Here is a 26,485-nt window from a genome sequence, read left to right as displayed (position 1 = left end):
AACCGGTCCTTGGATGCTTGATTCCGGTCTGGGAAAGACATGGCTTGGTAGTTCGGACTGGACTGTTCCCATGAGGAACAGGGTCAGAGCTGATTTTCATATAGCCAGTGTCTAACCCAGGGTGGTGTGGAGTGCAAAAAAAAACCGATGGATTTAGGCCCAGATCTCTGTACTGGGGTGAATGTATGACATTGTTCTACATTCTGTCCATCAACTGTGTTTTTTGCAATTTTCACCCCGAGTGGGCTGGGTATGCTCAGACGCGAGTCCCAGGCTCTCCACACCACTGGAGTCAAGCTATCCAGGCTGATGAAGGCTGATAGCCAGAAACCGGTCCATGGATGCTTGATTCCGGTCTAGGAAAGACATGGCTTGGTAGTTCGGACTGGACTGTTCCCATGAGGCACAGGGTCAGAGCTGATTTGCATATAGCCAGTGTCTAACCCAGGGTGGTGTGGAGTGCAAAAAAACGATGGATTTAGGCCCAGATCTCTGTACTGGGGTGAATGTATGACATTGTTCTACATTCTGTCCATCAACTGTGTTCTTTACAATTTTCACCCCGAGTGGGCTGGGTATGCTCAGACGTGAGTCCCAGGCTCTCCACACCACTGGAGTCAAGCTATCCAGGCTGATGAAGGCTGATAGCCAGAAACCGGTCCTTGGTTGCTTGATTCCGGTCTGGGAAAGACATGGCTTGGTAGTTCGGACTGGACTGTTCCCATGAGGCAGAGGGTCAGAGCTGATTTGCATATAGCCAGTGTCTAACCCAGGGAGGTGTGGAGTGCAAAAAAAGATGGATTTGGCCCAGATCTCTGTACTGGGGTGAATGTATGACATTGTTCTACATTCTGTCCATCAACTGTGTTTTTTGCAATTTTCACCCCGAGTGGGCTGGGTATGCTCAGACGTGAGTCCCAGGCTCTCCACACCACTGGAGTCAAGCTATCCAGGCTGATGAAGGCTGATAGCCCTAAACCGGTCCTTGGATGCTTGATTCCGGTCTGGGAAAGACATGGCTTGGTAGTTCGGACTGGACTGTTCCCATGAGGCACAGGGTCAGAGCTGATTTGCATATAGCCAGTGTCTAACCCAGGGTGGTGTGGAGTGCAAAAAAACGATGGATTTAGGCCCAGATCTCTGTACTGGGGTGAATGTATGACATTGTTCTACATTCTGTCCATCAACTGTGTTTTTTGTAATTTTCACCCCAAGTGGGCTGGGTATGCTCAGACGTGAGTCCCAGGCTCTCCACACCACTGGAGTCAAGCTATCCAGGCTGATGAAGGCTGATAGCCAGAAACCGGTCCTTGGATGCTTGATTCCGGTCTGGGAAAGACATGGCTTGGTAGTTCGGACTGGACTGTTCCCATGAGGCACAGTGTCAGAGCTGATTTGCATATAGCCAGTGTCTAACCCAGGGTGGTGTGGAGTGCAAAAAAAAAAACGATGGATTTAGGCCCAGATCTCTGTACTGGGGTGAATGTATGACATTGTTCTACATTCTGTCCATCAACTGTGTTTTTTGCAATTTTCACCCCGAGTGGGCTGGGTATGCTCAGACGTGAGTCCTAGGCTCTCCACACCACTGGAGTCAGGCTATCCAGGCTGATGAAGGCTGATAGCCAGAAAACGGTCCTTGGATGCTTGATTCCGGTCTGGGAAAGGCATGGCTTGGTAGTTCGGACTGGACTGTTCCCATGAGGCACAGGGTCAGAGCGGATTTGCATATAGCCAGTGTCTAACCCAGGGTGGTGTGGAGTGCAAAAAAAAACCGATGGATTCAGGCCCAGATCTCTGTACTGGGGTGAATGTATGACATTGTTCTACATTCTGTCCATCAACTGTGTTTTTTACAATTTTCACCCCGAGTAGGCTGGGTATGCTCAGACGTGGGTCCCAGGCTCTCCACACCACTGGAGTCAAGCTATCCAGGCTGATGAAGGCTGATAGCCAGAAACCGGTCCTTGGTTGCTTGATTCCGGTCTGGGAAAGACATGGCTTGGTAGTTCGGACTGGACTGTTCCCATGAGGCAGAGGGTCAGAGCTGATTTGCATATAGCCAGTGTCTAACCCAGGGAGGTGTGGAGTGCAAAAAAAGATGGATTTGGCCCAGATCTCTGTACTGGGGTGAATGTATGACATTGTTCTACATTCTGTCCATCAACTGTGTTTTTTGCAATTTTCACCCCGAGTGGGCTGGGTATGCTCAGACGTGAGTCCCAGGCTCTCCACACCACTGGAGTCAAGCTATCCAGGCTGATGAAGGCTGATAGCCATAAACCGGTCCTTGGATGCTTGATTCCGGTCTGGGAAAGACATGGCTTGGTAGTTCGGACTGGACTGTTCCCATGAGGCACAGGGTCAGAGCTGATTTGCATATAGCCAGTGTCTAACCCAGGGTGGTGTGGAGTGCAAAAAAAACCGATGGATTTAGGCCCAGATCTCTGTACTGGGGTGAATGTATGACATTGTTCTACATTCTGTCCATCAACTGTGTTTTTTGCAATTTTCACCCGAGTGGGCTGGGTATGCTCAGACGTGAGTCCCAGGCTCTCCACACCACTGGAGACAAGCTATCCAGGCTGATGAAGGCTGATAGCCAGACACCGGTCCTTGGATGCTTGATTCCGGTCTGGGAAAGACATGGCTTGGTAGTTCGGACTGGACTGTTCCCATGAGGCACAGGGTCAGAGCTGATTTGCATATAGCCAGTGTCTAACCCAGGGTGGTGTGAAGTGCAAAAAAACGATGGATTTAGGCCCAGATCTCTGTACTGGGATGAATGTATGACATTGTTCTACATTCTGTCCATCAACTGTGTTTTTTGCCATTTTCACCCCGTGTGGGCTGGGTATGCTCAGACGTGAGTCCCAGGCTCTCCACACCACTGGAGTCAAGCTATCCAGGCTGATGAAGGCTGATAGCCATAAACCGGTCCTTGGATGCTTGATTCCGGTCTGGGAAAGACATGGCTTGGTAGTTCGGACTGGACTGTTCCCATGAGGCAGAGGGTCAGAGCTGATTTGCATATAGCCAGTGTCTAACCCAGGGAGGTGTGGAGTGCAAAAAAAGATGGATTTGGCCCAGATCTCTGTACTGGGGTGAATGTATGACATTGTTCTACATTCTGTCCATCAACTGTGTTTTTTGCAATTTTCACCCCGAGTGGGCTGGGTATGCTCAGACGTGAGTCCCAGGCTCTCCACACCACTGGAGTGAAGCTATCCAGGCTGATGAAGGCTGATAGCCATAAACCGGTCCTTGGATGCTTGATTCCGGTCTGGGAAAGACATGGCTTGGTAGTTCGGACTGGACTGTTCCCATGAGGCACAGGGTCAGAGCTGATTTGCATATAGCCAGTGTCTAACCCAGGGTGGTGTGGAGTGCAAAAAAAAACCGATGGATTTAGGCCCAGATCTCTGTACTGGGGTGAATGTATGACATTGTTCTACATTCTGTCCATCAACTGTGTTTTTTGCAATTTTCACCCGAGTGGGCTGGGTATGCTCAGACGTGAGTCCCAGGCTCTCCACACCACTGGAGACAAGCTATCCAGGCTGATGAAGGCTGATAGCCAGACACCGGTCCTTGGATGCTTGATTCCGGTCTGGGAAAGACATGGCTTGGTAGTTCGGACTGGACTGTTCCCATGAGGCACAGGGTCAGAGCTGATTTGCATATAGCCAGTGTCTAACCCAGGGTGGTGTGGAGTGCAAAAAAACGATGGATTTAGGCCCAGATCTCTGTACTGGGATGAATGTATGACATTGTTCTACATTCTGTCCATCAACTGTGTTTTTTGCCATTTTCACCCCGAGTGGGCTGGGTATGCTCAGACGTGAGTCCCAGGCTCTCCACACCACTGGAGTCAAGCTATCCAGGCTGATGAAGGCTGATAGCCAGAAACCGGTCCTTGGATGCTTGATTCCGGTCTGGGAAAGACATGGCTTGGTAGTTCGGACTGGACTGTTCCCATGAGGAACAGGGTCAGAGCTGATTTGCATATAGCCAGTGTCTAACCCAGGGTGGTGTGGAGTGCAAAAAAAAACCAATGGATTTAGGCCCAGATCTCTGTACTGGGGTGAATGTATGACATTGTTCTACATTCTGTCCATCAACTGTGTTTTTTGCAATTTTCACCCCGAGTGGGCTGGGTATGCTCAGACGTGAGTCCCAGGCTCTCCACACCACTGGAGTCAAGCTATCCAGGCTGATGAAGGCTGATAGCCAGAAACCGGTCCATGGATGCTTGATTCCGGTCTAGGAAAGACATGGCTTGGTAGTTCGGACTGGACTGTTCCCATGAGGCACAGGGTCAGAGCTGATTTGCATATAGCCAGTGTCTAACCCAGGGTGGTGTGGAGTGCAAAAAAACGATGGATTTAGGCCCAGATCTCTGTACTGTGGTGAATGTATGACATTGTTCTACATTCTGTCCATCAACTGTGTTCTTTACAATTTTCACCCTGAGTGGGCTGGGTATGCTAAGACGTGAGTCCCAGGCTCTCCACACCACTGGAGTCAAGCTATCCAGGCTGATGAAGGCTGATAGCCAGAAACCAGTCCTTGGATGCTTGATTCCGGTCTGGGAAAGACATAGCTTGGTAGTTCGGACTGGACTGTTCCCATGAGGCACAGGGTCAGAGCTGATTTGCATATTGCCAGTGTCTAACCCAGGGTGGTGTGGAGTGCAAAAAACGATGGATTTAGGCCCAGTTCTCTGTACTGGGGTGAATGTATGACATTGTTCTACATTCTGTCCATCAACTGTGTTTTTTACAATTTTCACCCCGAGTGGGCTGGGTATGCTCAGACGGAGTCCCAGGCTCTCCACACCACTGGAGTCAAGCTATCCAGGCTGATGAAGGCTGATAGCCAGAAACCGGTCCTTGGATGCTTGATTCCGGTCTGGGAAAGACATGGCTTGGTAGTTCGGACTGGACTGTTCCCATGAGGCACAGGGTAAGAGCTGATTTGCATATAGCCAGTGTCTAACCCAGGGTGGTGTGGAGTGCAAAAAAACGATGGATTTAGTCCCAGATCTCTGTACTGGGGTGAATGTATGACATTGTTCTACATTCTGTCCATCAACTGTGTTTTTTGTAATTTTCACCCCGAGTGGGCTGGGTATGCTCAGACGTGAGTCCCAGGCTCTCCACACCACTGGAGTCAAGCTATCCAGGCTGATGAAGGGTGATAGCCAGAAACCGGTCCTTGGATGCTTGATTCCGGTCTGGGAAAGACATGGCTTGGTAGTTCGGACTGGACTGTTCCCATGAGGCACAGTGTCAGAGCTGATTTGCATATAGCCAGTGTCTAACCCAGGGTGGTGTGGAGTGCAAAAAAAAAACGATGGATTTAGGCCCAGATCTCTGTACTGGGGTGAATGTATGACATTGTTCTACATACTGTCCATCAACTGTGTTTTTTGCAATTTTCACCCCGAGTGGGCTGGGTATGCTCAGACGTGAGTCCTAGGCTCTCCACACCACTGGAGTCAAGCTATCCAGGCTGATGAAGGCTGATAGCCAGAAAACGGTCCTTGGATGCTTGATTCCGGTCTGGGAAAGGCATGGCTTGGTAGTTCGGACTGGACTGTTCCCATGAGGCACAGGGTCAGAGCGGATTTGCATATAGCCAGTGTCTAACCCAGGGTGGTGTGGAGTGCAAAAAAAAAACGATGGATTTAGGCCCAGATCTCTGTACTGGGGTGAATGTATGACATTGTTCTACATTCTGTCCATCAACTGTGTTTTTTACAATTTTCACCCCGAGTAGGCTGGGTATGCTCAGACGTGAGTCCCAGGCTCTCCACACCACCGGAGTCAAGCTATCCAGGCTGATGAAGGCTGATAGCAAGAAACCGGTCCTTGGATGCTTGATTCCGGTCTGGGAAAGACATGGCTTGGTAGTTCGGACTGGACTGTTCCCATGAGGCACAGGGTCAGAGCTGATTTGCATATTGCCAGTGTCTAACCCAGGGTGGTGTGGAGTGCAAAAAACGATGGATTTAGGCCTAGATCTCTGTACTGGGGTGAATGTATGACATTGTTCTACATTCTGTCCATCAACTGTGTTTTTTTAAATTTTCACCCCGAGTGGGCTGGGTATGCTCAGACGCGAGTCCCAGGCTCTCCACACCACTGGAGTCAAGCTATCCAGGCTGATGAAGGCTGATAGCCAGAAACCGGTCCTTGGTTGCTTGATTCCGGTCTGGGAAAGACATGGCTTGGTAGTTCGGACTGGACTGTTCCCATGAGGCAGAGGGTCAGAGCTGATTTGCATATAGCCAGTGTCTAACCCAGGGAGGTGTGGAGTGCAAAAAAAGATGGATTTGGCCCAGATCTCTGTACTGGGGTGAATGTATGACATTGTTCTACATTCTGTCCATCAACTGTGTTTTTTGCAATTTTCACCCCGAGTGGGCTGGGTATGCTCAGACGTGAGTCCCAGGCTCTCCACACCACTGGAGTCAAGCTATCCAGGCTGATGAAGGCTGATAGCCATAAACCGGTCCTTGGATGCTTGATTCCGGTCTGGGAAAGACATGGCTTGGTAGTTCGGACTGGACTGTTCCCATGAGGCACAGGGTCAGAGCTGATTTGCATATAGCCAGTGTCTAACCCAGGGTGGTGTGGAGTGCAAAAAAAAACGATGGATTTAGGCCCAGATCTCTGTACTGGGGTGAATGTATGACATTGTTCTACATTCTGTCCATCAACTGTGTTTTTTGCAATTTTCACCCGAGTGGGCTGGGTATGCTCAGACGTGAGTCCCAGGCTCTCCACACCACTGGAGTCAAGCTATCCAGGCTGATGAAGGCTGATAGCCAGAAAACGGTCCTTGGATGCTGGATTCCGGTCTGGGAAAGACGTGGCTTGGTAGTTCGGACTGGACTGTTCCCATGAGGCACAGGGTCAGAGCTGATTTGCATATAGCCCGTGTCTAACCCAGGGTGGTGTGGAGTACAAAAAAACGATGGATTTAGGCCCAGATCTCTGTACTGGGGTGAATGTATGACATTGTTCTACATTCTGTCCATCAACTGTGTTTTTTACAATTTTCACCCCGAGAGGGCTGGGTATGCTCAGACGTGAGTCCCAGGCTCTCCACACCACTGGAGTCAAGCTATCCAGGCTGATGAAGGCTGATAGCCAGAAACCAGTCCTTGGATGCTTGATTCCGGTCTGGGAAAGACATAGCTTGGTAGTTCGGACTGGACTGTTCCCATGAGGCACAGGGTCAGAGCTGATTTGCATATTGCCAGTGTCTAACCCAGGGTGGTGTGGAGTGCAAAAAACGATGGATTTAGACCCAGATCTCTGTACTGGGGTGAATGTATGACATTGTTCTACATTCTGTCCATCAACTGTGTTTTTTACAATTTTCACCCCGAGTGGGCTGGGTATGCTCAGACGTGAGTCCCAGGCTCTCCACACCACTGGAGTCAAGCTATCCAGGCTGATGAAGGCTGATAGCCAGAAACTGGTCCTTGGGTGCTTGATTCCGGTCTGGGAAAGACATGGCTTGGTAGTTCGGACTGGACTGTTCCCATGAGGCACAGGGTCAGAGCTGATTTGCATATAGCCAGTGTCTAACCCAGGGTGGTTTGGAGTGCAAAAAAACGATGGATTTAGTCCCAGATCTCTGTACTGGGGTGAATGTATGACATTGTTCTACATTCTGTCCATCAACTGTGTTTTTTGTAATTTTCACCCCGAGTGGGCTGGGTATGCTCAGACGTGAGTCCCATGCTCTCCACACCACTGGAGTCAAGCTATCCAGGCTGATAGCCAGAAACTGGTCCTTGGATGCTTGATTCCGGTCTGGGAAAGACATGGCTTGGTAGTTCGGACTGGACTGTTCCCATGAGGCACAGGGTCTGAGCTGATTTGCATATAGCCAGTGTCTAACCCAGGGTGGTGTGGAGTGCAAAAAAACGATGGATTTAGGCCCAGATCTCTGTACTGGGGTGAATGTATGACATTGTTCTACATTCTGTCCATCAACTGTGTTTTTTGTAAGTAATTAAGGCTTTAACTATTCTACTCTTGTGTATCCTTTTGTATTGGTCGTTTGACAGTTATTTTAAAGTGTTTTCTTTTTTCACGCTGATTCGTATCTACAGCACCAGGACACTCACTACGGTGGAGAGAGCTGCATATAAATATTAACATTACATTGAACTATAGTGTTTCACATCTTTCAGCTCACCCGCATTTAGAAGGAGGTACCCACTCTGAGTCGTTTTACATATACTCATTCGCCTGCCTCACTTCTTCACCCGCCTTGCTGCTTATTGAGTGCAACAAGGTGTAATTTATGGGGCTCAATTTACCAAGCTTCAAGGTGCATAGAAGGTTGAGTGGGCTTTGACAGATTTGTACTTGGGACTTACCGATCAATACTTTAACCTCTTCCCTGCTCATGACGAGCTGAGCTCGTCATGAGTTGTGCCGCTCGTACGCTGATGACGAGCTGAGCTCGTCATGTAACGCGCGTTTTAAAAAAACGCCGCACACAGCGAAAAAAGCCGCCGCACGCATGCGGTTAAGGCATGAACATTCAACTTATTGAGCTATTTATCCAGCATGCTGATCATAGTTTTACAGTTGGGAGAAGAATGAAGCACAGGGAAAAAATTGAGTCAATGTATGTATAAAACGACTTTGTTAAATGCGGTATGTAACACTGCCCTTCAGCTTGGTTGACAATAAATAAATGCCACCTAAATAAATACACTTGAATCGGTTTTTATTCGGTGTGTTTTAAATCTACAGATTCAAATATATGGCTCTGAGGCAAAATAATGTAATCGTTTGTGGTTTTAAAAATATCAGGTGTCTCCAGCTAAAACTAAAAGTCTCACCATCCAAGCTGCTACAAAAGATGGAGAGGAATGGTTGTTCTTAGTACAGTCTTTATATTACATGCTAGTACATGGCACAGACAATAAATGACAGGTATGAATAGATGCAAAGCAGAAGAAATGCTGAGGCAGGTATGGTTACCTTCATTAGCTTCTGGCTTCGAATTTTTAATGTAAGCAGAAAATTTGGCAAAAATATCCAATCCAGCAGTGTTTGACTCGGGATGCTTTGCAGAAAGCTTCAAGTACCTAGAGTAAAAAAAATTGCCCTTGGTCATACAGTACTAGGAAACCTATAAATGAAGGATTATGCATCCCCATATCTACGTTTTTTTAAGTGAATACAAGCAGCATATCACAGTTATGTTGATTACAAGCAAACTAATTTTGTGATAGAATTATGTCTTACCTGTCTTCAGGAGAATGTTCATTTGAATGATAGGCACTGCATAGTCAAGCCCCCATGCGGGAATCAAGGACCACTTTTTCTAGTCATTTTTTATTTTTATTTGAAGAGGTATGTCATATCAGTGAAACACCAAGCACCAATATAAATAGCTAAAAAGCATCTTAGCATACAAATCTCAAATGTCACACCATCATACATGCGTAGGTAAAATCTAGAAACAGAATTAATTGACCATAAAGAATAAATCAATGGCAGCACTAATCGTTCATATTCCTTCATAATTCCAATGCGTAACCAGAAGTGAGATGCAGAAAGCCCTGTCTGACCGGCCACCACCCTTTTCATAACTTACTGCGCTTAGGGTGATTTTGTATAAACATCAAATCCAACCCACAGAGAAATACAAACTCCTGCCACCAAGATAAAGGATCAGAGGCCTCCTTCTGAGTCCATGTCCGAGCAATCACCAATCTTGCAGTTGTGACAGCAAAGAAAAAGACTTCAAAGTGTAGGATGTGCACAACCTAATTTCTATCCATTGGTTAGCCGTGCCTCCTGGGTATCACTCTCCTCCTGGAGTGTACTTGAATAATCTACTGGTCGCAGGACTATTACCCCATAGTCCTCTCACCCAGGGCATCAGGAAGTGGCTGATACTTCAGCTAATAAAGTTCAAACGTGATACTGAGTTGTTTTCACAAATAATTCAATCAAATTTATTCACTGTGATTTCTTATCCTCAAATATATCCATGTTGTATTCACATATATATTCACATGTATGTTCGTTTCTCTTTCAAATGGTTTTATGTTATCCCCAATTTTATCAATTCCAATGCATTTCGGTGCCCTTTGCACCTTCATCAGGGAAACCTGTAAAATTACAAATAAAACTTGCTTCAACCTGTCCGGTATACATAAGCAAATAATACTAACGTAAATCAGCGTTAATGATATGGCGGTAGTTCATATTTTTTTTTCCTAAGCGCACTATCAAAAAGTGTTCAGGACTTAATTGCTGTCGCGCTATACTATGTTAACTTTCCTTATCTTGCGTACGATGTGTAGCATTTATATTCACATGCTTCCAAGTGATTACAAATGATGCCTCCATTTTCGTAAGCCGGCCAAACGCTTGCATAATTCTGTGATGTTTTAATAAAGTGTGCGCTTTACGCGATCTTAGTAACACCCCGGTGTCTCTCACCTATTAATCGTTGCTTTCAGTTCCGAACGCTAACACGAATGCTGCTACGCTCTTCCTGGCGTCGGGATCACAGGTGCTAGTGTTTCTCTCAAAAACTCGCGCATGCGCTAAGCTGCCGGTGAATGTTTTTTTACAGCTAACTTTACGCAAACGTATCACATCGGTCCTAGGTCCTACCGCCGCAGGTTTAATACTAATCGCTTCTCGCCAGTGCCATGTCTGGTTGCTATATAAGCCTATAACAAATGTGTGTATTGGTATCCCCCTCATATTGTGTTCATACTCAATACCAGGATACATTATACAGTTAATCGCAAGTATGTTCAAAGCTCACATTATAGATAACACAAAAATTCTGTTCGATCATTGAGCCCATCGGGCTTCAAACTGTGATAAATCCAATAGTTCTCTCTCTTGAGCAATATGTTACTAAGATCGCGTAAAGCGCACACTTTATTAAAACATCACAGAATTATGCAAGCGTTTGGCCGGCTTACGAAAATGGAGGCATCATTTGTAATCACTTGGAGGCATGTGAATATAAACGCTACACATCGTACGCAAGATAAGGAAAGTTAACATAGTATAGCGCGACAGCAATTAAGTCCTGAACACTTTTTGATAGTGCGCTTAGAAAAAAAAATATGAACTACCGCCATATCATTAACGCTGATTTACGTTAGTATTATTTGCTTATGTATACAGGACAGGTTGAAGCAAGTTTTATTTGTAATTTTACAGGTTTCCCTGTTGAAGGTGCGAAGGGCACCGAAATGCATTGGAATTGATAAAATTGGGGATAACATATAAAACCATTTGAAAGAGAAACGAACATACATGTGAATACAACATGGATATATTTGAGGATAAGAAATCACAGTGAATAAATTTGATTGAATTATTTGTGAAAACAACTCAGTATCACGTTTGAACTTTATTAGCTGAAGTATCAGCCACTTCCTGATGCCCTGGGTGAGAGGACTATGGGGTAATAGTCCTGCGACCACTAGCAAAGAAAAAGACCCCACCAACATCAGATGGAACATTAGACACATAACCCAATAGAACAGTCTTAGCGTTGAATCTAGCATCTGTTTTCAATAATTGATTATTCAATTTGAAAACTTTATGTCAATACTGGACGATAAAATCACAAGTTGTGAATATATGTACTGTATCTGCACCGAGCTTGCCGTGCGAAAACAATCTACGTATCCCATAGGCACCGTTTATGCATCTTGTATTCTGCATAATATGTCATACATTAAAGGAATGGGTCTTAAGCCTGGGAATGTTTGAGATACTCTTAGCAAGCAGAGTGGTGGTTGTATTTTGTTACAACGCATTCCGTTGCAACGCATGCCTATTCCACGCATGCGTTACACCGGAATGCTTTTTCAACGCACAACCTTTACTACGAATATTCCTTTACCACGCATACCTTTACAACAATTTTCGTTGTAAATGTATGCTTGGTAAGGGAATACTCTTTGTAAAGGTTATACCCCTTACGTGACTCCCTATCCCCAATCCTTCCTATATTTACCCCTGCCCTTAACCCTTTTAAGTATTTTTTTTATAATACTAAAATTCCCCTTACCTCTTCACGTCGTCTCCTCTCCATCTACCGTGGTGACATCCTACGTCGTAAAGAGGAACCGGAAGTTTCTTTCCGTTTCCTCTTAAACGACGCCGATTGCCTGGACTTCTGGACGTGACTTCAGGTGAGTTTTTATTTTTGGGGGGAGACCCCCCATGCCCCCTTTTTTCCCTATGTTTTTTTTTGGGGCGGAGACACCCCAAGCCCCCCTTTTCTAATTTGTCCTTTTACCACACATGCCTTTACTGCGTATCTCGTAGCAAAGGTATGCGTGGTAAAGGCTTTCGTGGTAAACACGCATGCGTTGTAATGCATGCATGGTTAAGCCTTTCATGGAAACGGCTTAGTTGTAGTGGCCGTTTCCCCTGTAGATACTCATTATTATCCATACTAATTTAAATGTAAGAAAGACGTGATAAAAATTCTCTGTTGTAGAGAACAAAAAAAACGATTTTGGGTTGCCGATGTTCAATACTTACCTCCTGAAATGACAGGAGACCTCAGTTTCTAAATAGCTGACCCAAAGTCGGAAAGTTTTACCAGTGCCACCACTTGAGGTACGTAACTTGTAAAAAAGGTAGAAGGCTGGTGAAATTCCAAAGAGATGTAAATTGATTAAACAACTGTATATGGCAAGTGGAACGAATATCTGGCCAGACCTTATGATCCTTCAAAAGAACACAGGTATGTTTGAAATAGGCCATATGAATCAATCGTTTGCTAGGTATAATCATCTGAGGAAAGATCTGATACTCCGGAAATAAGTCGGACAGTTTCCATTGCCCTGACCCAACCACTACCGAAAGTCTTAAAGTGAGCATAGATATTTAATTGTTCCAGAAAGAAGGAAGTGCGAGCCCGCCTTTACTAAGGGGAAGCTGTAGATATCTAATAGCACATCAAGGATTTTTAAAATTGCCATATACATTTCTTCCAACTGCTTTCGACCTTTAAAAAAAAAAAACTACTATAGAGATAGACCGGAATAAGTAGAGATAATGTGGCAAAATACCCATTTTAATATTGTTACATCTACCAATTAGACCTAACCGCAATGTGTCACATTTACTAAATAGGGAAAGAGATCGGTATATAGTGTTACATAAATAAAAGTAATAATAGTTTCCATATAAAAGTAAATATTAACATCCAGGTAACTTGCCCATGTCGCATATCAAGCATGGTAGAATTCTGGTTTAACATTAGCAACGATTTCTGTCTTGTCCATCTTCAATATTTATCTTGAAACTTGCTCAATTACCATGGTAGCATCCTCGATAGCTAGTAGTGCATTCTGGGGGATGATGTTAAAATTGCAATATCATTTGCATATGCTAGGAGCTTGACATCCTAGTTATGCAACCTCAAGGGTGAAATGGAAGTAGATACATTTGAGTACCTGAATTTTTGGATCTAAATAGAAAGCAAATAAAGGCGAGGATGGGGGTATCCCTGCCTAGTGCCAAGACTAATTTGAATAACTTCAGGCCGTGTACCCATATAGATTAACCTGGCAGTTAAAGAAGAGTACGACGACTAATTCCTTGTTCTAAAACCCGAACCAAACCCCATCTGAGATATAACCGCCCACAGGTACCGCCAGAAGACTCTCAAACACTTTTTCTGCATCCAAAAGGATCATCGCTACAGGGTTTTTCAGCTCTTCTGCCACACTGAGTGCTGATATAGCAAGATTCTTGTGGGACGTGGTATCATGTAGAGGAACAAATCCATGTTGTATGTAATTGGATCGATTAATGATCCTATGACTGCAGCCTGTCAATTAGACAATACCCGTGTATCCATTTTTGAATCAAAGTGATATTAGACGATATGGACCCAAATTCAGTGGATCTTTATTCTCTTTAAAAAAATGCTGCTATAAAGTCCCCCCCCCCCCCCCCAAAGACGGTGGGTTTGACTGAAAAATGCAGGGGATTTGAAAAGTTAGAAAAAGAACAGGATAATAATATTTTGAAATTGTTTATAGAATTTTGCAGGGATATAATTGGGGACCTGCCACTTTACCCATTGCTAATAGTAAGATGGTCATTTTAATCTCTTCCCCAGTGATTAGTGTCCAGCCCTGTCCACTGCTCTGGTGTTAGTTAATTAAGCCTTACCGCCTGGAAAATTACTGTCGATCATACCAGAGTTGTCTGGTAGTCATCATTATAGAGAGTGGAATAAAACTGATGAAAACATTTTAATATATCAGAACAGCCTATAACTATTTTGCCCATAGCATCTCTTACACTGGTTATCAAGTTTTTATTATTCTTATCTTTTTGTTGAAATGCCAGTAGATGTACTCATCTCGTCACTATTCTCAAAACACAACAGGTATTTCGACCGATACTTGGAGCAGACCATGTCCCAAATTGATTTCTTCAACTGCAACCATAGTGTAGGCATTGTCTAAATGTATAGGAAGGTGAATAAATTGTAAGTGTATTTCGGTACCTAAGCAGGAGTATTACATCTCCAGTTGGAGAAGTTACTCCTGTAAATTTTCATCAGCGACCCTTTCAGCCTTACCCCTGTGAATAATATAGCTAGTAGTCTGGCCACAAACAAAGGCGTTTAAGGCATCCCAAGTCATTATAGAGTTAGCAGACCCTTTATTGATGCTGATAAATTTGCTTAAACCAAAGCCCATAAAACAAATATATGCAGGTTCCAGTAAATGCTTCCGATCAAATGTCCATGGGGAAGTAGCATTAACCAATTTACTTGACTTAAGAAATAATGACAATGGGTTTTGATTCGAAATGTTCCTAGGATTTAATTTAATCGATACAGGGGGTAAGATGCTATAACTGACAAAGAATATACGTATTCAAGAGGATGTACCATGTGGAATGGAATGGAAAGTAAAACCAGGTTCATTTGCCCGACAAGCCAATCATACATCACAAAGGGCATGTGTTTCAAGAATTTATTTCATAGCCACCCTAGACTTTTTCATGTGCATTGACTTGATTCACAAAAGGTTGTCAAGTCCATCCTAGGGTGAATAGTAGAGTTGAAATGCCCACACATGAGGATTGGATCCTGACACATACTGAGGAGAAGATTTAATATAGCAGGATTGCCTGTATTTGTTGCATAAATCACATACACAGTTAGCTGTTACCAATATGAGTGATCAACCTTCTTCCCACCTATCTAACTGGACCTGATGAGCGACCCATTCCTTCCCCTTAGATAATAATGCCACCCCCTCTTAGGACTGTTGATCCAATTGCAGCAAAGGTATAATACCTAAACTACTAAATTTTTGTAATTCACTAATAGTAAGATGAGTGCACAAACTGGTTATGTCTTTTGAAAGCTTTATCTATTAGTAGACCAAAATTTGTTTCCTATGCATGACATGATAATTAGTTCAAATAGCTCAATAAATGCTATATCTTTTCCTTTTACACCATATGGCCCAGCAGCCTCCTCCGAATTGCTGTATTTTGACCCAACACCTCATAAAACTCTGTGCCCCGTGCCAACCCATCCCCCTGAAATCCCCATCCTCCACACCCACCAACGCCCATTCCCATCCCTCTCATACTTTCAAAAGCAGAACTTTGAGAACTACAGCATGAACTTGCACCGAAAACCCTTATTATATTAGATAGTAAGACAGCTACCAACAGAACCCTTTCCAAGAGAGTTCTAAGAATCAAATAGCAGTACTATGCCCAGCCTACCTCCCAAAATACCACAACGTAGCAGAAAAGGGAGAACAAGCATGGGCATAGCAATAGGTCACGCCTTTGGGGCCGTCTAAGTATTTAGCCATGCATCACATTATCCTGGGTGTTACAACATTTACAGTTTTTTTAACGTGGAAACTTTCACACTAATAGACATTATAGCACGGCGGAATAAACCTCACTTCAAGGATAAAGTCATTCCTTTTGCGGAAGTGCTGGTATAGCAGGGAACATTGGGAGGGAAAATGCAGCAAAGCTGGGGCATCTTCCTTGGTCTCCACACTGAGCTAGTCACGTAGGGAATCAATAAAACAACTGCAGTGTAACCTTGCTAAAGGTTTCTCAGGATCTGATATGTAGACATGTATATGCGATGTACACTAATAATAATCGTTTGTATCGAATAGAAAAAAAACTGCGTTCATTTCTTTACCACATAATGAGTGATTGTACTATCCTTTAGAAACCACTTTATCAACTTTAAAGTAATGAAACTTGGAGCTAAAAAAAACTCCTAGTCATCTTACATTAAATGAATCCCTGACCCACACATAGCTCTGCAGCAGCCACGTTTACTCCCTGATGACACTAACCTGTGACACAAGAGTATACATAAGCCCCATTTATTCACCTGCCTTCTATCCTCCAACTTTCTGGACTTGAGTAGATATCAGCAGAAGGTGCCTTAACCTTCTAAACTAGTTATATACGCATGCTGTTAGGGACCAATTAATTAAGCCAGAGCAGCTTTATTATCGCATTTTTCTTATTGACAATTACTTTGGGGAAGATTTCAACAAGCGAGAGAGCATGCAGTGCATGCAGTCACAGGCAAGATCTATAGCAAGGAAGCTAGAAAAAGAGATAGCTTGAGAGAGAGACACAGAGAGGAAGAAGACAGAGGTGAAAAAGAGTGGGACAAGGGAGCCGCAGGCTGGTTGAGAATATAGAAAATGAGAAAGGGGGAGAAGTGGTAAAGTAGGAGAGAGTGGGAATGAGGAACATGAAGAGGGAGGGTGATGAATAAGAGGGAATGGGGAGGAAAGATGGAAGCAAAAAGCAAAGGAGAAAATAACTGAGAAAAAGTAAGGGAAAGAACAAGCTAGCGAGAGTTAAAAATAAAACAAAGGACCGAAAGAGGAGAAGATTGAAAGTGAGATTTAAACATTTTAGGCAGTGAAAGCTAGATGAACAACTAGTTTATAACCAGGTATATGTTGTGCTGTGGGCGGGCGAGTGAAGCCACCAGGGATGGTTGGTCACTCCGTGCCTGGCTGGGACCATACAAGACATCACTCGAGATGAAAAGGAGGAGCAGAGGGCTAGGGAGGCACCCGACGGTCACCATGGCCTGAGGATGGTTGTAACCACACAGGGGCTCTTTGGCACCCTCTGAGACCTTCATGTCCCTACCTTCCCTTCAGCGATAACGATCTAAGGGACTCCTCATAATTAGACGATATGTTCTGCTTCTACCTGTCTTTTGCTGTAAAGGAGTTTTTTAGACGCCTTATGTGAAGGCTAAGGAAAAGGTAGTGATGATGTAATCATAAAGATAGATGCCAGTAGCATCATTCTTTCCTCACAGCCGTGTCTCATGTAGCACAAGCAGTTGAGCTGACACGGATTCGCCATATGCTGTATGTCAGAGGCTAGTGACGGAAGTCTGTAAGGGACAACAAACAGCCTGTGCGGGGCAGGCTCTGGAGGTCCTCGATGACGCAGACTGAAGGCACAGCTCTTTAGAAACCGAATGAAGGCGAGTGTGTCACCGTGCAGAGACAAGGCGGCAGCACACACCAGTTGGCACCGTTTCACTTTATGCAGCAAAAAGGGAGAAGCATACCTTCCTGCGCCGGGTAGGTGCAGTCTCCCACCAGCGGGCCCTGGCAAGTCTGAGCACTGCATGTGCTATAGTGATCCGTGGAGCACCTTTGTTTTCAAGTCTGTTTTTGTGATAATGTCTCAGGTTGCTAGCCCTGTACCTTTCTGTCGGCCATTCACGAGGAAAGGCTTGAACACCGATGTTTCAGAAAAGCCGCAGCAAGCACATTCTGATCTCAGTCTTGTGTCGTTATTGAAAGATTTGACATGACTGAATTGAATTGAAAACATCCTGGTATGACAAAACTGAAGCGCAATCAGTTCTGGAGAAAATACGCAGTATTTCTGCATCTTCTCGCCGCTACTACAGGAAACAGAAAACAAGCATTTGCAATGCAATAGGTCTGCAGTTACGAGAGTTTCAGCTATTGGCATTGTAAATACCAATGCCTTTTATGTGTTTTTAAAGAAAAACAAATCAAATAAAAAGCATTATTATTTGCAATGTCAATAGCACAAACTCACGTAAATGCGAGACTTCTGCTTGTTAAGAAACAGTCTGGGGAGTCGTATCAGACCCAAAGTGAACATAAAAAGCGCTCATTTAAAACAGGGCCTGCCACTCACTGTTTTGGGGAGGAGCGAGACCTTAAAATGCGGGACAAATGAAGGTCATAAACCAAACAAAAGCAAGATTTTACGAACAAATACATTTGAACGAAACACCAGCAGAATGTTTAAATAAGACACATTTTGAAATTGATGTAAAAAACAGTGAGGCAAATAACACTTTTATCGATATGAATATAGGCATCACTAAAACTGGAAACCTTCTCGGGCAGCACTGGTCTCCTGGTGAAGCGCTTCTAGCCATATGTCCTCACTAAGGGTGAGTGAGAGGCTTTAGGTGGGGAGTGACACTGTCACTCATGCGCATATTGTGCTCTCCAACTATTTGGAATCCCATGATCTTCTGCACGCCACCCAATCCGGCTTCCGCACCAACTTGAGCACCGAAACAGCGCTCTTGGAAGTTTCGGAGGCTATTAAGGAGGTGCTGGATTCAGGAGGCAAAGCGATGCTTGTGATGCTCGATCTGTCGGCGGCCTTCGACACCGTCCCCCATGAGGGTCTCCTTGCCAGACTTTATGAGATCGGTCTGAGGGGGACGGTGCTCAGCTGGTTTAGATCTTTTTTGGCTGGCCGTCGACAAACGGTCTGGGCCTCCCCCAGTTCTGCCGAGATGCCGTCATTGGGAGTCGGAGTCCCGCAGGGCTCAGTGTTGAGCCCGACTCTCTTTAACATCTTTATGACCCCTCTGGTGGCACTGGCGGAATCTTTCGGGGCCCAGATCGTTTCCTACGCCGATGATACCCAGCTCCTCTTTACCTGCGGGAAAGGAGTAGATTTTGACGGAGAGAATATCCGCGGTTGCCTTGGGGCTGTTTTTAACTGGTTTCAGCTTAACAGCCTCAAGTGCAACTCGGATAAATCGGAGGTACTCTTCTTCAGCTGTAGATCGGACCCAGATTGGCAGGAATGGTGGCCTGCCAATATGTTTCCTCCAGCAGGCTCTTCCCAGCTGGCCAAGAATCTGGGGATTAAGATCGACAATGGTTTGACATTGAGATCCCAGATTCTGGGCCTCACTGGCACTTGCTTTGGCCTCCTCAGGATGCTCCGCAAGTTTCTTCCTCTGCTCCCGGAGGATCACAGGAAGATAAAGGTTCAGGCTATAATTGGCTAGAGAATGGACTATTCGAATGTCCTTTATCTCGGCTTGCCGGAGTATCTGCTGCAACGGCTGCAGGTGGTCCAGAATTCGGCAGCACGGGCCATTTTTGGACTATCCGGCCGAGCTAGAACCTCGGGCCTCCTGCAGTCACTCCATTGGCTGCCTATCCGGAAGCGGATAGTTTTTAAGGCCTTGACCTTGGCCCATAAAGCCCTACATGCGTCAGGAGCAAAATATCTCCAAAAGAGGCTAGCTTTTTATCGCCCTGCCCACTCCCTGAGATCCAAGTCTTTGTTCCTCGCCGTGGTCCCTCGTATAAAAAGGGCACGTACAGGGGGCCAATCTTTCAGATTGCTGGCACCGCAGCTTTGGAATACTTTACCAGTGACACTGCGCAGCACCTCCAATTTGTTGGCTTTTAGGAAGGGCCTGAAAACCTGGCTTTTTACTCTTTAGATAGGAGTCTGACTTTCGTTCATGGTCTTTTATTCTCTGCTTCTTTTTCTTTGTTATGTTTTGGCACAGGTCTGCAATAAAGCGCCGGGACACTCTTTGAGTAGCCGTGCACTATACAAGACAAATATAACATAACATAACATAACTCAAGTCAGTAAGCCGACCCCCTAGCCTGACTCTTGAGTCTCGCAGCTCCCTCTGACAACATTGTGTATTGTGTCCTGTCCCAAGGCGCACATCCAAAGTATCGTGAAAGGTGAGTTCTTAGGTCAGTGGGCAACCTCCAAGAAGATGGGGGAGGGGGTAGAAAGCAGGGAATTCACTCACAAAATCTCAGGACAGGGGAGTGAGGAAGCCATAGCGCGTGCACACGCGCCCCAGTGTGAGCTTCTGCCAGAACACGCAGATGGAGGCCCCCAGGTGGCGCTCTCTGGCCCTTGGCCTTTGAAACTGTCATAATCCCATGGTCAGAGCTCCAATCTTCCCAGACTTACCATGGCACTGGTGACGCTGCAGCACTCGCCCACCCCGAGCACCGCATCCTTACCAAACACCAGTGAGGTAAGCCTGACAGGGTGCCGTTAGGGGAGGTTGGGAAAAGACAGGGACATGGCTGCTGGTTAGGCCGCGTGACGAGTGATGCAGCAGCCGGTTTCCTATGCGCCCGCAGCAGGGGAGGGTGGACTGGACGGAAGCTCCACACCGCCCGGAAATCCGATGCGGACCAAGCCACCTGGAAGGGAGGGAAAGTGAAAGCGCGCCATGCGCGCGCTGTGTTTAAAAACCAGCCCTACGCGGGGACAGGAGATGTGCACGCGTACGGAGTGCACATCTCCTGTCTGTGCACGTGCACATCTCCTGTCCCCCTTCGGCAGAGAAACCGACAACAATAGATCTCGCCAAGGCGAGTAGCGCATGCGCTGTGTCGCTAGGCGAGACCTAAAAAAGGGGGAAATGACTAAAAAACATGACACGCTGAATGTATACATGACAGCTGATCTAAGTATCGTGCTAGGTCGCACCACATCTTACGATCATAACGTCCCAAGATTGTGAGTACATTGGCTGCCCTAACCATGAGACCTGACATTGAAGAGAATCTCTTTCCAGCATTATCAAGGCGCCTCCCTTCCTTATCCGGAGGTGCTGTAATAGGAGCCGACAGGTTCTTAGATTTCCTGTGCACAGCCTGAGAAATAACAGATGCCAGTAATGTAGGCTGTACACCTTGACACTTTATTATTGATAGAGAATTCAATCGTGACTCTTAACAATCTTTTGAATTTGATCACTATGAGGTGCACTGTTAAAGTAGGGAGAATTATGTTTAATTTTTGCTATGTTTTTAGTACGTCGATAAAATCCCAAAGCTATCTTCGAAAACTGTTAAATGCTTAATTAAGGACATGTTATATAATGGTATAAAAATGTTTTAATGATTTGGTTAATAATTGGAATCAGAGAATCAACCACAGGTTAGCCTAAAACAAAATAAGGTTATAACGCAATGGCCCCCAGTTTACGCTTAAAACCTCACAAATCCATTCCGGAGTTTATTAATGACTCAGGAAGAAAGGGTAACGTGAAATCGTCAGCACGCAAAAGACGGCTGTTTGTATTTAATTGATTGGCGTCTGAGGCGCTTCGAGTATCGACCTTTCGTAAGCCAAAGAAATATAGCTTCGTTTGGAAAGAAAATAGAAAGTAAGTCTGTGCTTACATTATCCGCATTGCACGTGTGCTTGCACACTTTGAAATGCAATTAAATACGGCTCTAGAGACTGAGGGGCACCGTGTGGAAGGATCTCTATCAATTACGTAGAGAGGCTGGTATTCACGCTAATGGGTTAGGTCATCCTCGCCGTTATATATAAATTATAATGTGAATGGGAGTCGGGGGTTTCGCCTTTACAACGGGCTTTGTGAAGGCTTAACTTGGCAGAATGTAGATCACCGTTCCAGACCCTCGGGGGCGACTCCGCCATAGGAATCCTACCGGCTTGGCTGAGTTCCGTATCCCGATCAATTAACGGTCTAGAACTTAAGGATTCGGGTGAATTACAAGTTACCTGATATATCCGTACACTTACTCGCAAAGGTAGATACACAGACATTGAAATTGATATGGAAGCGCCTTGTAAGGCTGAGACTCCGGCGGGAACGAACCTTTGCATTACAGGGTATAGGTTGCCACACGGACATTGTAATTGATATAGAAGTACCGTGTAAAGCTGAGACTCCGGCGTAAGCGAATTTTTGAATAGCAGAGTAATGTTCTAGATGGAAAATATGAGAATGTTCTCATTTTTATTGTATAGGTGATCGCATTGGCGGCACTACTTTAAAGAGATATCCAGAAATTCCCACCGGCTGGTGGTTAAACTGAGAACGAGTAAGGTATGTTTGAATTAAAGCCATTATTGGTTGTAGCTATTTTTGCGTACTTGGTGGTACAAGTGTAGTGACATGACCACTTCATTTCTAGATATCAGGATTGATCACTCAGTGTCAGATAGTGCCGGCTGACCTACTGTTTCTGCCCTGCTGTCAATAAGAGATATACGCAGGCCTTCTTCCAAAGTAACAGGTGAGCGGTCCAGTCTGGGAATGTCTAATGGTCATTTAACTTAGCAATTCCACACACACAAAAGCTAAAAGTTATTCCTGTTTTCTTATAGGTTGTCCAACTGTATCATAGTCCTGATGAAGACCCGCCCAGGTTGCGATAAAAGCAGCACCATTTTCTAGGGTCGAAACGTCGACGTTAAAATATGGATCAGTCCCTATCTAAGTTTCATTACAAAAAGAAAATTGTATCTGTTGAAACTATTGTTTTGAGTCCGGGACTGCCACACTGTTATTGTTTTGTATATATGTATTAATTCACCAGCTAACCATTTGTCACTTTTGCACTTTAGCACAATTTTCACGGATATATTGTTATGTCAATTTTGTTTAGGACAGCCATTGTATATATGTGTACATATGAAATTTCGAGGTTTAAAAATCTAAAAATAAGATAACATTTGATACAATCCTCGAATAGAGGTGTGTGTGTTTTCTACTATAGGGTGTTCTCACCTTTCTTCCACCTTTGTTTCCAATGTATTGGTATTATTAGAAGAAAGAATCTATCTAATAACAATGTCAATTTACCTATATAGAAGGTTTATAAAAGAGATTGCTTCCCGACAGAACCATTTTCTTTATACAAACTTGGAACCCAGGTTCTGAGGGTCATTGGGCCACCCCATTATATTTAATGAGAAATAACAGAGTCAGGCTTCGGATGGCCCATAAGACATGCAAGAGCATCTTACGGATCCTTATGTTTCTTCTCCAACCGGGGAAGGACTGGTATAACAGTAGCTAGGTTCTTCATGACCTGAGGCTTTTCTTCTGACAGTTTGAATCGCCCATTCAGACTTCCTAAAAGGGTCTTTAAAGTCATAGAGGAAGTATTCAGTTTCAGATGCAGGCATTGGCAAATCAAAATGTTTGGCAGCCCTTTCCAGCAAGTTATGGAATCACCAATATCCTCTGGCAGTGACTCAATGGGAATTGGTGAGGGAGAAGAGGGTGTGGATATTAGATAGTCATCCCACTCCTGGTGCCGATCTCTAAACTCTCCCTCCTCATGGTCATCATCAGTGGTTACCGGATGCTGTTGAGCAACAGGCGGTGGTGAATGTGGAGTAACCGTTGATAACATAGTTGGATCTTGTTGTGGAGTGGAAGGAGGGACAGAAAGTTGCCAACTAGGTAATGCAGAGTGCTAAGTAGGTTCAGAAGGTGCAGGAAACCTTTTCTTGTAGTCTGATACCATAAAATAAATGTCATCAATTAAGTTTTCATCAACTGCAGAGTCTTTGTTGACAGTTTATCCATAGGGGATACACAGGGAAGCTTCTTAAAAGCATGCCCGCGCTGAGGAGGTTAAGCAGGTGGCTCAGATCTGGATTCCTTTGGTTTACTGTCCCCTGAAGAGTGCCCTTTTATCTCCTTTTCCATTCTGTGAGGAAATGTTTATGGACTACGCTGGTAAGACCCATGAGTGGTCTTTTGGAGACTTTTTTTAGGGCATTCACTGGAAGAGTGAGTGTGAGGTGTATATCTCCCTTTTGTGCGATCTAGATGAAGAAGAAGCCTCATCACTATCGCCACTGGAAAGTGGTTCCTTCTTGGCTTTTAGCATTTGAAGCCAAATACATAAGCGCCCCTCACGGTCTCGTAAGGGTCTTGGTGGAAAAGTACTACTTAGCTTGCATTCTTTAGCCTTGTGGTTAGGATATAGGCAATAGATGCAGTTGTTGTGAGGGTCATCGGTATGAAGCCTTTTCTTGGAGTAGGTGGCACAGGCTCTGAAGAGACTATTCTTCTCTTTGTCTGACATAATAAACTCAAGAGAAAGAAACTGCAGACTTGTTGGTACAATAATGGTCAATGAAGAAGGAAAAACGGTTTATATAACCCTTAGGTAGTTGTCAAATGAAGAAAACTGAGCAGAGCTCAGTGGAGACTCTCTAGCTCAACGTGCGGTAGAACATATGAAGGTCTGGGGTTTCTCTCAGGAGCGTTCTAGAGGGTAGGGTGTTTTTGATTGGTTGAAACCTATGTTTTAACTCTTTTACTAAACAACTATGATATGTTACAAAACTAAATGGGCCTAGGCATTTTTTCTAGTTTATGTCTGCTTTGCATTGCTGTTTTGATATACAGGGGACCATCTTGACGATAGGGAATGATTCAAGTATGTGAATCTATGGAAGTTCCAATACCGGAGTAACAATCAATCAATCAATCAGAGTACTTGTAAAGCACGCTACTTACTTGTGAGGGTCTCAAGGCGCTGAGGGGAGGGGGTGCCGCTACTGCTCGAAGAGCCAGGTCTTGAGGATTTATTTTTTTTAAACTTTTTTTATTGAGATTTTTTTGTCAGCACAGAGAATACACAATATACAATTTAAGAACATCGACGTACAAGCTTAACATAACAAAACAGCCAGATTAGATAAGCATAAAAAAATCCTAAATCATGCTGAACAGTGTGGTTACGGAATCTTATCACCTATTTATGCAGATTATCATATTAGCTAGCACTATGATCCTAGCCAGTTCGTAATCGGCTCCCATAACTGGCTCCATTGCCTTTTTATTCGAATTCCCTTTGTTCTATAGAGCGCCATCTCCAAACGGTACGTCGAGAACAACCTGGTTTGCCAATTAACATAAGTTGGAGGGTTGTTATCAAGCCATTGTGAAGTAACACACAAACGATATATTGCCATACATATAAATATCAAACCCTCCTCAGCTAACGACAGCCCGTTTCCTTGCCATCCAAAAATTACAATTGTCGCTGTGAGCTGCAAAGAAATACCCAGACTGCCCGTGATAAAGGTTTGGATCTCCTTTATAAAATTGCTAAGTTTAGGGCAATTAAAGAACATGTGAGATGCATCAGCTGCATGCTGTCCACAACGATTGCAGCTAGTGCCCTTACCGGTGTTCCATTTTGCCAGTTTGCCCGGGGTGTAATAAAGCTCAAAGATTGCCATGTAGTGCTGGCTCTTCAGTGGACCATTAAACAGTACATTAATTGCTACTTCAATACTTCTAGTCAGATTGATCCCTTCCGTACCCAATTTATTAGCCCATTTTAACTCATATAATTCTAAATCGTCTTTAATCTTATTAAAAAATAAATAATAAAGAGGGCGCATTTTGCATCTAGACTTAAGTAGCTCAATAATCCCTATTTTCTGTAATATTATTGCATTTTGATTTTTTTTTTGCTCACAGTAACTACGCAGCTGCAAGTATTTAAAAAAATCCCCTCGAGGCAAATTATATTTCCTTTGTAGACTTTCAAAAGAAATGCATTGTGTCCCTGAAAATAATTCCCCTAGGGAACAAATTCCAAAACTGTGCCATCTTTTCATTACAGAATCAGTAAAAATTAGAGGTAGCAGAGTGCAATTCTGAAGCGGGGTATATATATTCAAATTCGGGCCGATGCCCAGCCTCTTCCTCGTTTTCCTCCATATTACATATGCAGCTAAAACCGGTTTAAACCAAATTTTTTTTAAATAACTAGGCTCAATGATACGATTTATACATTGCTCAGCTTCTTGCCCCAAAAGCATCTCATAGATTGAGGGAGCCTCGAAATCAGGGGTTGGATCTAAAGGTAACAGTAACACCCCAATATGCTGTAGAATTGCGATCCAGTGATATAATTGAAAATCAGGGATCCCCCATCCTCCTCTGTCTCGGGGCAAAATGCATCTTTTCATGGCACGCCTAGCACGGTGATAACTCCAAAGAAACAATGAACACATCCTCTCTATGCGAGAAAAAAAAGCCGCAGGTATTAAAAACGGGATAGCCCGAAAAACATATAAAAATTTGGGAAAAATAAGCATTTTAATAACATTACTACGGCCAAACAGAGAAAGATGAAGATTATTAATTCGCTCCAATGTTTTATTAGATGAGATGATAATCGGGTCAAGATTTTTAGCGACTATATCCTCAACATTTGGTGTGATCTTGATACCTAAGTATGTTACCTCTGAATCGAATACCATATTCGGTGGCCGACCAACAGGTGAATGATTCACCTGGATTTATGCAACATTTAATTTGTACCCAGAACACATCCCACAAGCAT

The 26,485-nt window shown here is 44.3% G+C and overlaps 1 protein-coding gene across 1 annotated transcript in view; it reads right to left on the bottom strand.

Moving 5' to 3' along the window:
• Window positions 1–26,485, bottom strand: part of CLIC4 (chloride intracellular channel 4) — a 254,256-nt gene that overhangs the window by 67,154 nt on the left and 160,617 nt on the right. Inside the window, exon 4 of the mRNA XM_078681271.1 lies at window positions 9,015–9,121. Coding sequence (XP_078537397.1) covers window positions 9,015–9,121 — 107 coding nt within the window. The remainder of the gene's footprint in view (window positions 1–9,014; window positions 9,122–26,485) is intronic.

The sequence above is a fragment of the Lissotriton helveticus genome, chromosome 3_1, assembly GCF_964261635.1.
Source record: "Lissotriton helveticus chromosome 3_1, aLisHel1.1, whole genome shotgun sequence".
Classification (NCBI taxonomy): domain Eukaryota; kingdom Metazoa; phylum Chordata; class Amphibia; order Caudata; family Salamandridae; genus Lissotriton; species Lissotriton helveticus.
The sequence above is the reverse complement of the archived record's forward strand: the minus strand, read 5'-3'. Positions and strand labels throughout refer to the sequence as shown.